Below are 15,174 nucleotides of genomic sequence, written 5' to 3'. Positions count from 1 at the left end.
AAATTACAATATAGGAAATTAGCTAAGGGGTTAGTATGTGTGTTCTTGATGAAATTACCTAAGGGGTTAGTATGTGTGTTTTTAATTAAATTTGCAAAGGGGTCTGTATGTGTGTTTTTGATGAAATTAGAAAAGGGGTTAGCATGTGTGTTTGGGATGAAATTACCAAAGAGGAAATTAGCAAAGGGGTTAGTATGTGTGTTTTGGATGAAATTACCAAAGGGGTTAATATGTGTGTTATGGATGAAATTACCAAAGGGGTTAGTATGTGTGTTCTTGATGAAATTACCAAAGGGGTTAGCATGTGTGTTTTGGATGAAATTACCAAAGGGGTTAGTATGTGTGTTTTTGATTAAATGTGCAAAGGGGTTAGTATGTGTGCTTTGGATGAAATTACCAAAGGGGTTAGTATGTGTGTTTTTGATGAAATTACTAGAGAGGAAATTAGCAAAGGGGTCAGTATGTGTGTTTTTGATTAAATTAGAAAAGGGGTTAGCATGTGTGTTTTGGATGAAAATACCAAAGAGGAAATTAGCAAAGGGGTTAGTATGTGTGTTTTGGATGAAATTAGCAAAGGGGTTAATATGTGTGTTATGGATGAAATTACCAAAGGGGTTAGCATGTGTGTTTTGGATAAAATGACCAAAGGGGTTAGCATGTGTGTTTTGGATGAAATTAGCAGAGAGGAAATTAGCAAAGGGGTTAGCATTTGTGTTTTGGATGAAATTAGCAAAGGTGTGTTTGAAAATGTAACTATGAACTAGAGAGAAGTAAAAAAAAATCTCAAATTAAATAAGACAACGTAAACACTTTTCAAAGTTTCAGCTTCTTGGCTATCTGGGTCGCATAACGCCAGCTGAAGATCTTCAAAATCCGCAGGAGAGGAGAATGATCCTCCACCATTCATACTGATTTAAAACATGGAGTATTCAGTGAATTACTTTAACCATGTGGTCTCAATAATAAGATTTCACTTCACAAACCAAGTATAAGTTAGAACATTTATTTAGCCTGGCAAAAAATACAGTGCTCACAAAACTATATGAAATACAGACAAAAACTAGATGAAAATCCATGAATTCACAACTTTGGTTCTCATCTCTTGCAGTGCTACGGTCATCATCAACGATCTACAGAACTAGTCTAATCTCTATAGGCTATCCCCACCAAAACAAGTATTCACAATCTAAAAGCTCTACGTGATTCCTGATTCTCCTAGTGCAAGTGTTTCGATTTCACGAAAACAGTTTAAAACAATGTGCCTTAGGTGTAAGGTAAGGCAGAGCGCGCTTGGCAAAGATGACAGCGAATCTGTGATGAGGGTTCAGGCAGTGGGTGGGCGGGTGTTGGTGGAGGGGGGTCAGACCGACCCCTGGCTTCAGCAGAGATAGGTGAGGTCACTCTTGCGGCAGCCCACCTGACAGCAGACGGTGGTGAGCATGTTGTTGATGTCTCGTCGGCTCAGGTCGGACCCTAAAGTGGTGCCCAGGTTCTCCATACTCCCCTGCTCACCGTTGGCCAGATCTGGAGGCGACAATAGAACGGTTAGCACACGTACACTCGTGGAAGTTACGTCTGGGACCTGAGGAGTGCTGGTTGAGGATGGGACTCAATGTACATTTACATTTAGTCATTTAGCAGACGCTCTTATCCAGAGCGACTTACAGTAAGTACAGGGACATTCCCCCCGAGGCAAGTAGGGTGAAGTGCCTTGCCCAAGGACACAACGTCATTTGGCATGGCCGGGAATCGAACTTGCAACCTTCAGATTACTAGACCGACTCCCTCACCGCTCAACCACCTGACTCCCTGAATGTAACCTTAAAATCATTGTTGCTTCACAACTCCAATCAAAAATCGGAAACATTTTACAGCAGAAAATAAATAATTCTGTATTATTTGGGTCTGGGTCAAAATACATGCATATGACTCACTGAGTCAGTACATCTCGCTGCATATGACTCACTGAGTCAGTACATCTCGCTGCATATGACTCACTGAGTCAGTACATTGGCTCGCTGGTTCCTGAGTATTTCCGGTGTACATCAAGTTTTGGCTAACTCTTGTGCGTGGCTGTAATTGCTGGTCAGAGTTCCTACTGGACAAGTCTACATGGAAGCATGCATTCTGTCATCTGGCAGCTCATCTAGCTGGTGATTACGAGCAGGGCACAGGAGCTAAGTGGGTTTTCTTGTGTCTGTGTCTGCCCTGTAAGAACATGCTGCTCCCATGATGGGATAACACAATCAGATAAGACGCGAGTTCCTGAGTAATCAGAACGCAGACCCAGTCACCAAGGCTGCATGTATGCCGGCTCGCACACACACACACACACACACCCAAGGCCAGGTCTGGACTGGGACTGAAAAACGACCCGGGACTTTAAAACGCAGTATTATTATATATATTTTTTTTTTTTGCATTATGCCGCGGCCGTTTGACCGGCCGTTCGGGAAATCTCCCGACTCTCCCAACGGCCAGTCTGACCCTTCCCACAGCCCCCTGGAGGTGAAAGGAGTCCGCAGAGCCACATCAACTTACAGACTAAAAAGTGCATCACAACTATTTAGTAATTAGTCAGAGGGTTAGAAACACAAGGAGTTGTTGAACTTGAGTAGATGAACATGAAGATAAAGAACATTAAACCCATGTGAAGGTGACGAAGGTGGATTGTAAACAGAAAAATCACAAGAGAAGAGGGAAAGAGAGCGTCAAATCAGATTTGTCAAAAAAGAAAACAGAAAACAAGAAGACTGTAAGGAGATGGCTGAGCGGTTAGGGAATCGGGCTATTAATCAGAAGGTTGCCGGTTCGCTTCCGGCCGTGCAAGGCACTTCCCCCTACTTGCATTGGGGGAATATCCCTGTACTTACTGTAAGTCGCTCTGGATAAGAGCGTCGTCGAAATTACTAAATGTAATGTAAATGTGAGGAGCGCCAGCTTACCTTCCAGTTCAGGGTCAGCGAGGAGCCTCCTCCATCGAGACCCTCCACAGGTGTAGACCACAGCCCTAAGGAACTCTCTTCCACACAGCTTCACCGCCTTCACCTCCGCCTGCACCTGGCTCACCCCCACCACCACACACAGCAGCAGGGGAAGCAGCATCGCCGACACACGCATCCTGGATGTCTCACGGTCTGGTTGTGGAAGAACTGTTCGCTGTGCTTCTCGCCGGTCGGTTCGACTCTGTCGTCGTCCACGCTCTCGTCCGGAGGAACTCCTGGTCTCGTCTCAAGGTTTCGTCTCAGTCTTGTCAAGGCAGCAACTAGGCGGAGTTCTGCTCTGGTCTAAGACTTCCCTCAATATATACCTTCCTACTCTTAACTTGTTTGTGAAGGACTGTCTCACCCTCCTGGCCCATCCCCATTCATCTCTCCATCTCTCCTCACCACCCATCCTCCCACCCACCCACCATCACAACCGGTCATTTCCAGTCAGATGGCTCTGTGCATCCGGCCCTCCCCGCCACGCCATCAGCATTTGGAGTCTTAAGAGGGTGATTTCAATCAGGTAATTACTTCTTTACTGCACCAAAACCCAATCCAATTATCTGTTGCGAGAGACAAACGAGGCTCTCCGACCCCTCTCTTTAAACAGCTTTATTACAGCAACCTTCCATTTGATGCAATCCTTAATAGGTGACGTGCAGTGATGCCCTTCGGCTAAACAGATGTTTTGTGTTTTCAGGGACCGGTCGTCAAATTTGAGGCCCCTTAACAGCGTTTTGTCCCAGTTTAGAGCGACAAAAACACAAGTAAATGTTGACCTTCCATCATGGCCATTATGGGTTTATTGACGGTATAATGTGGCACTCCCACGTAACCCTGACATGATAGTCGTGTTTGGCTCGAGTGAAATGACGTCACATGACCACAACGTGCTAGGAGGGGTTCCCCTGTGAAGAGGCAGGAAACTTGCTAATGCAGTGGTGGGGATCGATATTGGAAGCTCTGGAGAGTGTGTGTGTATACCTGGCGTGTGAGTGTGTGTGTGGGGAGTTGTTTAAAATTAGAAAAACTAAACAAGAAGGCTATTTTACAGGGCTTCTTTGAAAGGTTTTGAGTAAACAAAGGAAAGAGGATAAATTGAGAGAAAAGTTTTAAATAACTAGTATTTTCAAGTATGAGACATAATTATATGACTATGACAATAGTAAAGTATGATTACACGTATTCTTCTTCTTATATATTTTTTTCTTTTGAAATAAACATTTGGTTTTAATCTTACATCAGGTTTGTGGAGGTAGTGGGATGCAATTACATTTTCTTGTTATTCAAGTTTCATAAATGTTCGATCTAATTTGAAAGTCAGTGGTCATATTAGTGGTTAGTTAATCCAAGAAAATCTTGTGCTGGAGGCTGTGTACAGAACGTGCTCACCTTATCTTGCTCAGACTCATTCTCAAGGGAAGTACGAGAACATGATTGACAAGCTGCCAATGAGAGTTGCCAAGAGTTTTTACACGAATAGTGTCTTAAAATATAATTTATTTGGTCTTCTGTATTTGTGCTGCTGTATAAAAGTGCAATGTTTGAAGTGTCTTCATTTCATTGTTTTAAAAGCATTTCTGCTTTCCTTTTTTTTATATATATATTTAATTAAAATTGTTGTACTCGCTGTGAAATATTTTTACTGCTGCTTGCTTTTCTACAGGTACACTTGCAATTCTAGCAATTCATGTTGTTTAATTGTAACTTGTTTAACTACATGCTCTTATGGTTCTTCCCTTTGGCACTTATTTTGGTTGTTCACAATATGTGCTTCATGTTTTGGCTACCCGCAATGTTTTTGGGTCTATCTTGTTGTTATTATCAGTGACCTATGCACTTTGTAAAGCTCTCTCTTTGGATAAAAGCGTCTGCTAAATGAATAAATGTAAATGTAAATATTTGTTTGTATTCGTGTCTGAGACTTTTGCACAGTACTGTATACTTCCTGTATCAGTTATCTCTCCACCCTAAGAAGAGGACAAACCACAAACTTACTACAACTGGACAAAGGTTTCATATCCCCACACCTGTTGAGACTCATAAAGCTCTGCTTCCACTCTGTTTGCTGGAACAGCACCTCCTTTACGATCACTTTCAACACGGCGAGGTTAAATGTTGGGGAAGGACCGTGCCTGTGTAATGACCGTCTTAACATGTGTGTGGGTGGAATGAGCTGCAGCATGCTGTAAAGTGTTTGTGTGTGTAAGGTGTTTGTGTGTAAAGTGTGTGTGTGTGCTAAAGACAGTAAACGGGCTAAATACTCCATTACCCCTGAGCAGAACGGCGTCAAAGACAACCTCCTTCCTCACAGGGAAGAAGCGGAGCTTTGGTGAACGAGCCGCGTGGAGAGAGAGAGGAAGTGAGCAATACAATGCTGTCTAACACACAGTAACGCCAAGCCATGGCCAGAAGTCTCACATCAACTAAACCCTGAGAGAAAAACAAACTGCCCCGAAACTGACCTCAACAGACAACGTTGGAAATGGAATCGTTTCCTGGTTATCCGTTATTGCTTTATTTTTGTTATAATAATTTTTTTTACTCCCCATATCAAACCAAGACAGCAGACCACAACCTGCTGTTGCAGTCTTCCATAATCGGATTGTGCAACTAACACGAGACATTCAGCCGCCCGGCTTCTCTGGGGATAAAAAAAATGAGGAAAACTACTCAGATGGTGGATCAGAAAAGCTCAGGACAGTTCAGGGGTGTGTTCTGTGTGTGTGTGTGTGTTTGTCTTCTCACAGCTGGCTGGCTAGGGTGGAGCCGATTATATCTTCTAATGTGTCCACCTGAGAAGAAAGAGGAGGCTATCAGCTCACCAGGTAAGTGCAGCTCCTCAGCCACCCCCTGCCGGAGGAGACGCCACGTCAAACTGTCCCTCAACAGGAAATGTGGCTGGCAATATCAGGTCATTAACACACAGAGAAGAGCTGAAAGCACGTTGTAATGATAACACACCTGAAGGAGTCACTCTGTCTGAAAGAGCAAAAGCTGCAGATTATGTAATCGTCAGATATATATAACGACGTAAGTTTGCATGCTTTCAATCGAAAGATAAACCGTGTGTGAGGCAGAGGTCCCTCAAACTGAGGGGTGTCGAGCAACTTCAGGGAGGTTAGGGAGATGAGGTTGTTTTTGAAACGAGGGCTAACAGACGTTTGAGAAGCGCTGGTATTGGAGCCTCATGTTCATCCAGGACTCACCTGGTCGCCCTCTCCTACGCTGAAGTTCTTGAGCTGGTAGACGCTGACCTGGCCGTCGCTGTCCCCGACCAGGACACAGTCTGTCTCTGTAGCGAACAGCAGGGAGGTCAGCCTCACCCCCGGGCCAACCAGGCTCACCACGGTGGGGTCCAGGCTGAGGGGGAGAGCACAGGAGGTTGGTGAACAGACCATGACGTAGGATGGAAGATCAGAGCTGATTCAGGTGATGGAGACAGGGAGCGAGAGAGGGAGAGAGAGAGAGAAAGAGAGAGAGAGTGAAGGAGAGAGAGAGAGAGAGAGAGAGAGGGAGGGAGGGAGGGAGGGAGGGAGGGGGAGAAAGAGAGAGAGAGGGAGGGAGGGAGGGAGGGAGGGAGGGAGGGAGGGAGGGAGGGAGGGAGGGAGGGAGGGAGGGAGGGAGGGAGGGGGAGAAAGAGAGAGAGAGAGAGGGAGGGAGGGAGGGACGGAGGGAGGGACGGAGGGAGGGACGGAGGGGGAGTCAATTTGTTTTCTCACATGCTAGCACCCAGGTCCCAGATCTCCACCCTGCCATCGTTGACAGCTCCGAACACAGTGGCCCACTGGGGGGACCACATGACGTCGTAGACCGCCCTCTGGGTGGAGGGGAAGCTCAGCACTGGCTCCAGCAGGTCCTGCCTCCACAGGTGGATGGTCCAATCAGACGAGCAGCTCAGAAAGAGGTCCTCGCAGAACGGAGACCACGTGATCCGGTACACGGGGCCCTAGCCACGGGTCAAACAGGAACCAGGACAGAAGTCTCGTATTACCCTTTCAATTCATCCCTTTCGGCGGCTACTGTGTGGCGTTAAAGGGCTTGGGCCTACCTTGTGTGCAGAGTAGGTCTCCAGATACTGCTCGTTGTAGGAACAGGAGCACTTGTGAATGTGGCCCTCTTCTGTGCCTGCCAGGTAAATGTTGTAGTCCTGAGGGCAAAGCATGGTCTTCACACCGACACAAGCAAAAGATAACAGACAGACAAAAAACTGTCTGGAGATCTCACCATAGGATGGAAGTCGAAGCAGAGACCTGGCGCCTGGCGTGAGATCAGAGCCTCGCTCTTCCTCTCCTTCTCGCCAACATGCGTCTTGGTCTTCTCGTTCCTCGTCCTCTTCAGCTTCATCAGGTCTACGGGAGGCAGAACACACGGAATAGCGCAAACCAAGCCAGCTAATGAGCTAGCCATGCCTCAAACACATTCATGTAAATAAAACTGATCTGAAGTGAATTAAAGCATATCTGAAATAAATAACTGACAATGTTCCAGTGCTTAAGAGAACAGCCTTCTGATATACATTTACATTTAGTCATTTAGCAGACGCTCTTATCCAGAGCGACTTACAGTAAGTACAGGGACATTCCCCCCAAGGCAAGTAGGGTGAAGGGCCTTATCCGGGAATCGAACCAGCAACCTTCTGATTACTATCCCAAGTCCTTAACCGTTTAGCCACCTGACTCCTATATACATGTGATATATGTCCTATGACCTACTTACCTATGCAGTCGAGGCCTTTGCGTAGGAACCACTTGCTGATCCTGCCGTCGGCGGAAATGGAAATGAGATTCTCCCCCTTATCCTCCCCCGACGGGCCCCTCTCACTGTCGATCCACCTCACCTGCCACACCGGGCTGGTGTGCTTGTGGGCGCAGTCACTGCACAGGGACAGAGACTTCTGATGTCAGGAGAGAGACAGGATGGAAGGAACGTGGCAGTTTGCATACTGCGTTACTGACCCTTTTTTAGTGTGTAGTCTGCATACTAAGAACGGAGGTGCCAGAAGAAAAGTTAAGTCATTTAATTGGCTTTTCCAATGATATCACAGGCTTGGTAATAAAACATAAAACCACACGGCTCGTTTGTGAGGAAAACACTCCTCCTTGTGGCAAAGACAAGTACTGCATAAGGACATAAGGACACAGAGGTGGCGTGGAGACTCTCTGAGCACCTACGTGGTGTCAGTGGTGGGCGTTTCGTCTCTGCTCTGCACGTTATATGTGGCCAAGCTTCCGTCGTGCATCCCTACGGCTAGCAGGCTAGCGTTGCTAGCTGAGAAGTCCAGGGCGGTAACTCCATTCTCGCAGTGAAAGACCCTCTCAGGCCACTGCAGATGAGAGAAGCCCCTGTTAGCAGTTAGCCTAACTGAAGCACGAGGAGAGAGGCGTACACTGACACTACCACAGCACCACAGAGGGGAGAGGAGTACACTGACACTACCACAGAACCACAGACGCAGACACACACCGTTGGGTTCTTCAGGGACCAGCAGCAGACTAGGCCCGATTTCTGGTCTTTGAAGTCAAACTGTCCATACCCCACAGCCAGAAGGTCCTGTTGGTAAAGACAACTTGACTTTACACTTTGTACAGCCAGAGATGGTAAAAGTACACACGTCCTTCACTCAAGTAGAAATACAGATACTCATGTTTAAAAAGAATCCTGACAACTGACAAGTACTGACAACACGTTTTCGCTCAAGTTAAAGGAAAGAAGTGTGTTTTTTTTTTTTTTTTAAACCTTTTTTCGAAAAAGAATGTTCAACCTTTCAAATCTTTTTTGGAGGAATGTTTTTTTGAAAATATTTTTTCAACCTTTTGAAATCTTTTTTCCACACACACAGTTAAAGGAGAGGAGAACAGAGAAGCCTAAAACAGAGTAAAGTAGAGCAGAGCACAATAGAGTACAGTAGAGTCCTCATGTAGCTTTGAACTTTTTTGGGGAAATTTAAAAAACGTGTTGCCGTCTGCCTTGCTCCATGGTAGCATCGTAGCTTCACTACCAAGGCTCGGTATAACAGGAGAGGGAGACAGAGAGTAGGAGAGGAGCTTACTGGATTGGTCTTGTTCCAGGCCATGCTACTGACGTTGCGGCCAGCTGTGAGCTCACAGCTAAAAGCCCAGAGTCTCTCCAGCGCCGGGTTGAGAGAACTCTCTTCATCTTCCTCCATCCTCCCTGCTGCCTTGGTCTTCAGCAGAAGGTCTTCATCTGGACAATGAAAGGCCACCGTTTAGTATTTTATTTTCAATAATATTTTCTATTTGGTCTGTGTTAGCTTGTGCTGACAGAGTAGTAACTGTTGCACCTTCCAGTATGGGGAGCTGTCTGTATGCAGCAAGCTTGGGCTGGTAAATGTTCTCCAGAACGATCCTTTCCATCACAAACAGATCCTGCTGGAAGCTCTCAGACTGGAGAATGAGTTCAGGGTCCGGTTCGTCATCCGTAGGAACCAAGAAGGTCTCCATCTCGGTCTGGGAAGAGGTGCTAGCTGGAAAAAACACGGCATGCTATGAACCCTACCTGAATGTGAAACCCTCTCACACAACCCTTCTGTACATGATGTATTAAGGTTGGTTCCCAACAATGTCCAACAAACACCAAACGGTCTCCTGTTGGCTGTCGGGTTTAGAACGTTTAGACAGATAACTGTCATTTTCCATCTGCCCCAACAAACATCGCCAGGCGTATCACATCACACCGACACACCCAACAACTGTCGGTGTTTGTTTGGGCAGCGTGAACAGGCCTGTGGAGACTGCTGCATCCGGTGTTACCTATACTGGTGGTGCCGAGAACCGACACGGTCCTCTCAGGCCCATGAACGGTGTCCAGTCTGTGGTGAGAGAAGGTCTCAGGACAGATCAAGTCCTTTGAACTGGGCTTCTGGACGGCCTCACCCACTCCATCCGCCAAGCAGAAGGAGTCGTACATATCCCAGCAGGAGGCCATGCAGGCTGCGGAGGCAGAACAGGCTTGAGCACACTAGGGTCAGGGGTCAGATGGGGCACTAGGGTCAGGGGTCAGATGGGGCACTAGGGTCAGGGGTCAGATGGGGCACTAGGGTTAGATGGGGCACTAGGGTCAGGGGTCAGATGGGGCACTAGGGTCAGGGGTCAGATGGGGCACTAGGGTTAGATGGGGCACTAGGGTCAGGGGTCAGATGGGGCACTAGGGTCAGGGGTCAGATGGGGCACTAGGGTCAGGGGTCAGATGGGGCACTAGGGTTAGATGGGGCACTAGGGTCAGGGGTCAGATGGGGCACTAGGGTCAGGGGTCAGATGGGGCACTAGGGTTAGATGGGGCACTAGGGTCAGGGGTCAGATGGGGCACTAGGGTCAGGGGTCAGATGGGGCACTAGGGTCAGATGGGGCACTAGGGTTAGATGGGGCACTAGGGTCAGGGGTCAGATGGGGCACTAGGGTCAGGGGTCAGATGGGGCACTAGGGTTAGATGGGGCACTAGGGTCAGGGGTCAGATGGGGCACTAGGGTCAGGGGTCAGATGGGGCACTAGGGTCAGGGGTCAGATGGGGCACTAGGGTTAGATGGGGCACTAGGGTCAGGGGTCAGATGGGGCACTAGGGTCAGGGGTCAGATGGGGCATTAGGGTTAGATGGGGCACTAGGGTCAGGGGTCAGATGGGGCACTAGGGTCAGGGGTCAGATGGGGCACTAGGGTCAGGGGTCAGATGGGAAGATTCAGGAGAGTGAAGGGGACATAGATTGAAATGACAGATTGACTGACGCAGAGGGACCCTAGGGAGTTTAAGAACGCATTATTATCATCATTACCAACCTGAATCCACCATATCGATGCTCTCACATTGGACCTCTTTGGTTTTGGGCGCTCCATTGAACGTCTGCATGGATCTTTCCACAAACTGGTCATTTCCAATCCGGTTCCTGCACAACTCCTCATACAGGGCGGTTCTCTTTCTTCGGATAAGAATAAGGGAGCGTGACATTACGTTGCTTGTATTGTAAATTCAAGAATGATCTATCGGGCGAAACACAGAACACAGAGAAGTATGAGAAGCCATCGGATGTTTACTTGACGTCCTCGGCCTCTTCTGAGTCCACAGACACGGAGACCGCCGACATGTCCAGCATCCAGAGAGTCTCTGACTCGGTGAGGTAGAGGTCCACCACATCGTCCAGCATCTCCTCCCCCACCAGCTCCCTGACCTCCTCCCTCCTCACCTGGACATCTGGCGGAAGAAACACCTGATTTATATGATCGTAGCATGTTCAGCGGTCATTTAAGTCACTGTGCCTGTTCTTTGTGGGTTTGTGTGGTCGCCATGTGTCTTTCATTCAATTGTTGATCTGATAAAAGAAAAAAACGGAATCGATATAGATATAAATATCAGTAACCTGAGGTACTGATGTCTCTTTTAGACGATGGATCTTCGATCTCTTCATTCATTGACTCCATTGTGGACAGGCTGGACCTTGAAACTGTGCTGCTACCGAACACTGACCTGGAACACATTAATATAGTATGTCAGTGGTCCACTGGTCTAAATAACAGTTCTCCAACATATAGATGAGAAAATACTAGACTTTGCGACTCAAACCTTCCATGGTGAGAAAGCCATTGCTAATTGTATGCTCAAGTCCGAGCTTGGCTACCTGGTAAAGGGCCCAGCTAAGCTTGCGTTGGCGGTTGTCTGATAAGCCGTGGAGAAGAAGTCTGAAACAGTGCCGCCAGATGCGTCGGTAGCAAAGATTTTGCTCTGTTTAGGCTGTATGAGCCCTGGGTCGGGCTGGTAGAGGGGTTGTGGGGTAACATCTTTGCCATTTTCATCGTATACCTGTCCAAAAAGAGGAGCGTAATATTATGTCTGAATGCACGTCTCTCTAACAGCCCCACACCTCAACATGGTAGTCGTTGCCATGTTACCTGAACGATGTGTTTTGGTGTTTGAACAGAGTTTTTATCAATGAGTTTACTGTCATTGGCCAAACTGAAACTCTTTCTGCTAATGGAGGCGGTGACACTCTTTGTACGGGTTGTACTGTGGTTGACCCGAAGTATTCCTGAAGTTGACGCATTTACTGTTCTGGAGGACCTGAAAAGTACAATGTGTATGGATCACATTTCTTGCTATTACATATATTGTCTTAAAGTCACAAAGCACACGCAAAAGGCAATAGCAACGTTAGCTACATGTCTAGGCTAGCTAGCTACTGTACATGCAGTTTCACAATGTCACTAACAGTACAACTAGTACAGTAAATAAGCAGCTTGATGTGTTTGCATGTGTCAATGTTTTAGACTGTCGGTGATGACTTACGGTGTTATTTTCAGAGTAGGCTTCTTCATTTTGGCTGTGGTGGTAGACATGCTGTACACAAATTCGTTGCTGGCTCAGAAAAACCTTCATGTATCTGGTTAGAAATAATCAAGCTCGTTTCTTGCACTTCTACTAAGGTAGCTAGAAGTTTAATTTCTGTTGAGGATTACCATAGTAACAGATGTTCCTCCAGACCTCTAGGTGGTGCTAGTAGCGCTAGCTCTAAACACCAGAGCTGCGAACAGAGCTAAAACCATGTGACGAGAATGGCAGCGTTATGTAGAGCTAGCTATCTAGGTAAATGCTAAGGACTTTTATGTTCTGGTCTTCGTTAATGTTTTGTAAGCTGTAACATTTAAAATAAAAACGTAGCCGGTTTCAAGGTGAGATGCTGTCTAACTTATTTAGTTGTCTGAATGAATCTGACTTGAATGAATACTAGCCTCGATCTGCTGCTGTGAGTTGGCAAGCTAGATGTCACTGTTTATTGCTACCAGCTAGATGACACCCTACAAAGTTAACCCTAGATTTCCCTCTAGGGGAAATAGAAACTGTAGTAACACTAGCTAGCTTTTTAAAATGCACATACATGTTGGCTAAAAGGTTGACTTTTGATGGTTAGCTAATTTAATCTGGAAGTCAATGTCACCGTCTACATCTTCGACTGTTGTTACATTTAGTCATTTAGCAGACGCTCTTATCCAGAGCAACTTACAGTAAGTACAGGGACATTCCCCCGAGGCATGTAGGGTGAAGTGCCTTGCCCAAGGACACAACGTCATTTTGGCACAGCCGGGAATCGAACTAGCAACCTTCTGATTACTAGCCCGATTCCCTAACCGCCCAGCCACCTGACTTGTTGACCTTGTCATTAAGATGCGTTGGTGAACATGCGTCACCCAGTTTGAATAGTAAAACAATACCGCTGTGTTACTGACGTGCACTTTCTAGATGTTGAATTAAAATCTTCGATTGGATGTATTTCTTCCAGGGTACTAGTCAGCCATGAGGGTCCTGTTGTGGCAGAAAATCCTACCCCATCTACCCAGGACCCTAACCACACCCTGCAGAGGTTGTGCGGGCCATGCTCCTCTCTCCACCCACACTGACCAGAAGCCCGGCCGCCCCCCTCTCCTGGTCTCCCGTCTCTTTCAGCCCTCAAACCTCCGTGACGTGGGGCAGGAGGGCCGGGCTCCAGGGGAGACGACCTGCAAAAGCCAACGACTGATGCAGCAGGCTGGGCTCATCCACCCCTCCAACCCTGGCTGCTACCACTACCTCCCTGCCACAGTGCGCGCCATGGAGAAACTGGTCAGGCTGATCGACCAGGAAATGCAGGGTATCGGAGGTCAGAAGGTGGACATGCCCAGCCTGTGCTCAGCAGAGCTGTGGAGGCGTAGCGAACGTTGGGATCTGATGGGGAAGGAGCTCTTCCGCCTGCGCGACCGTCACGGGGGAGAGTACTGCCTCGGACCCACCCACGAAGAGGCAGTGACAGAGTTGCTAGCGTCCCAGGGAACCCTGTCCTACCGACAGCTCCCGCTGCTTCTCTACCAGGTAAACGCTGACTGCACCACCACGCCCGTCATCACACTTTAGATTCTTCAGTCACGTTGTGGTCGTGTCGTAGAACCGCTGTAATCGAGCTTCGATGCATGCAGGTCACCCGCAAGTTCCGCGATGAGCCGAAGCCACGCTTCGGACTGCTGAGGGGACGGGAGTTCTACATGAAGGATATGTACTCGTTTGACGCGAGCGAAGAGGCCGCCTACCAGACGTATGAGTCTGTGTGCCAGGCCTACGCCAGGCTCTTCTCTCGACTGGGCCTGCCCTGCGTCCAGGTCCAAGCTGACACGGGTAACATCGGAGGGAAGCTTTCCCATGAGTTCCAGCTGCCGGCGGAGATAGGAGAGGACCGGTTGCTGGTGTGTGGAGCGTGCTCCTTTTCTGCCAACGTGGAGACGGTGGCTCCTGACAGGACAGACTGCCCTCAGTGTCAGACAGGCACACTAGTGGAGTCGAAGGGAATTGAGGTGGGCCACACCTTCTATCTCGGCACAAAGTACTCGCGTATATTTGACGCCTCCTTCACCAACACCCAAAACAAGTCTGCCGTCACCGAGATGGGCTGCTTTGGACTTGGGGTGACCCGGATTCTCGCTGCAGCCATCGAAGTCATGTCAACAGAGGAAGGTATTCGATGGCCCAGCCTCCTAGCCCCATACCAGATCTGTATTTTACCCCCTAAGAGGGGTAGTAAGATGGACAGTGTAGCTGACCTGGTTGATGACTTGGTCCAACAACTGCGAGAGACCTTGCCCAGCCTGAGAGGAGAGGTGGTGCTAGATGACCGAACCCAGATGACTATTGGTAAGAGGTTGAAGGACGCCAGTCGACTGGGGTACCCATATGTGGTTGTGGTGGGGCAGAGTGCTCTAGAGGAGACCCCTAGATATGAGGTGATCTGTCAGCAGACTGGTGAAAAACTCTACCTCAGTAAGGATGGCCTGGTAGACTTACTCAGAGCTGTGGAAACAGTCTGATTTTGACGTGTATCAGGACTTAATTTGACTGTGGTTCTCTTTCATTGAATGGTGGTTGAATGTGTCTACTGTATATTTGTATGTTGGAAGCTGGAATAACGTGCATTACGTTTCTTTAAAGGGATAAGGGCGTGAAAGGATAACTGTCAAATGTCAGAAGTAAAACATGGTTCTATTGTATCCAATGTTGTATTTTGTGTCTTTTTTCCGTTTGATAGATTATGCACATTTCAATGTCAAAATAGTGAAAATGCAAAATTCAAAGAGAAATAAACACAGTTTTGCAGCAAGAGTAGAGATGAAATGCCAATATGTAACGATCCAAATCAGTACAACATTTGTAGAGTTCCG

General features: G+C 47.6%; 3 protein-coding genes across 4 annotated transcripts; 1 reads left to right on the top strand and 2 right to left on the bottom strand.

Moving 5' to 3' along the window:
- Nucleotides 1-987: 987 nt before the first annotated feature.
- On the bottom strand, nt 988-3,231 carry insl5a (insulin-like 5a). Its single transcript, XM_067230712.1, has 2 exons — nt 2,946-3,231; nt 988-1,524 (listed from the first exon to the last, which is right to left on the bottom strand). Exons 1-2 carry the CDS (start codon nt 3,118-3,120, stop codon nt 1,379-1,381), a joined length of 321 nt encoding a protein of 106 aa, XP_067086813.1. The 5' UTR covers nt 3,121-3,231; the 3' UTR covers nt 988-1,378.
- Nucleotides 3,232-5,508: 2,277 nt separating this feature from the next.
- dnai4 (dynein axonemal intermediate chain 4) lies at nt 5,509-12,330 on the bottom strand. The gene is made up of 17 exons (XM_067230701.1): nt 12,281-12,330; nt 11,887-12,055; nt 11,616-11,797; nt 11,358-11,464; nt 11,035-11,191; nt 10,780-10,919; nt 9,761-9,940; nt 9,292-9,474; nt 9,040-9,194; nt 8,454-8,540; nt 8,162-8,313; nt 7,707-7,864; nt 7,215-7,339; nt 7,039-7,137; nt 6,710-6,936; nt 6,197-6,350; nt 5,509-5,782 (listed from the first exon to the last, which is right to left on the bottom strand). The coding sequence occupies exons 1-17, from the start codon at nt 12,328-12,330 to the stop codon at nt 5,732-5,734; spliced, it is 2,376 nt and encodes a 791-aa protein (XP_067086802.1). The 3' UTR covers nt 5,509-5,731.
- A 199-nt stretch (nt 12,331-12,529) lies between these two features.
- On the top strand, nt 12,530-15,003 carry pars2 (prolyl-tRNA synthetase 2, mitochondrial). 2 transcript variants are annotated; one of them, XM_067230629.1, is made up of 3 exons: nt 12,530-12,577; nt 13,272-13,837; nt 13,942-15,003. In XM_067230629.1, exons 2-3 carry the CDS (start codon nt 13,286-13,288, stop codon nt 14,821-14,823), a joined length of 1,434 nt encoding a protein of 477 aa, XP_067086730.1. In that variant the 5' UTR covers nt 12,530-12,577; nt 13,272-13,285; the 3' UTR covers nt 14,824-15,003. The 2 variants fall into 2 exon arrangements, with proteins under 2 accessions (XP_067086730.1, XP_067086729.1); XM_067230628.1 differs by lacking the exon at nt 12,530-12,577 and adding an exon at nt 12,588-12,663.
- Nucleotides 15,004-15,174: the final 171 nt, after the last annotated feature.

The sequence above is a fragment of the Osmerus mordax genome, chromosome 27 (assembly GCF_038355195.1).
Source record: "Osmerus mordax isolate fOsmMor3 chromosome 27, fOsmMor3.pri, whole genome shotgun sequence".
Lineage (NCBI taxonomy): Eukaryota > Metazoa > Chordata > Actinopteri > Osmeriformes > Osmeridae > Osmerus > Osmerus mordax.
This window is presented reverse-complemented; position numbering and strand designations above follow the sequence as displayed.

Bases quoted from the DNA above. Each gene is read 5' to 3' on its own strand.
- dnai4 (XM_067230701.1), bottom strand. From the start codon at position 12,330: ATGTCTACCACCACAGCCAAAATGAAGAAGCCTACTCTGAAAATAACA. The intron at 11,465-11,615 runs GTAGCCAAGCTC...AATGTGTTCCAG, and splicing joins TTAGCTGGGCCCTTTACCAG to GTCAGTGTTCGGTAGCAGCA. The intron at 8,541-9,039 runs GTAAGCTCCTCT...CTTTACCAACAG, and splicing joins CCTGGAACAAGACCAATCCA to GACCTTCTGGCTGTGGGGTA.
- pars2 (XM_067230629.1), top strand. From the start codon at position 13,286: ATGAGGGTCCTGTTGTGGCAGAAAATCCTACCCCATCTACCCAGGACC. The intron at 13,838-13,941 runs GTAAACGCTGAC...CGATGCATGCAG, and splicing joins TCCCGCTGCTTCTCTACCAG to GTCACCCGCAAGTTCCGCGA.
- insl5a (XM_067230712.1), bottom strand. From the start codon at position 3,120: ATGCGTGTGTCGGCGATGCTGCTTCCCCTGCTGCTGTGTGTGGTGGTG. The intron at 1,525-2,945 runs GTAAGCTGGCGC...TGTCGCCTCCAG, and splicing joins CGCTGACCCTGAACTGGAAG to ATCTGGCCAACGGTGAGCAG.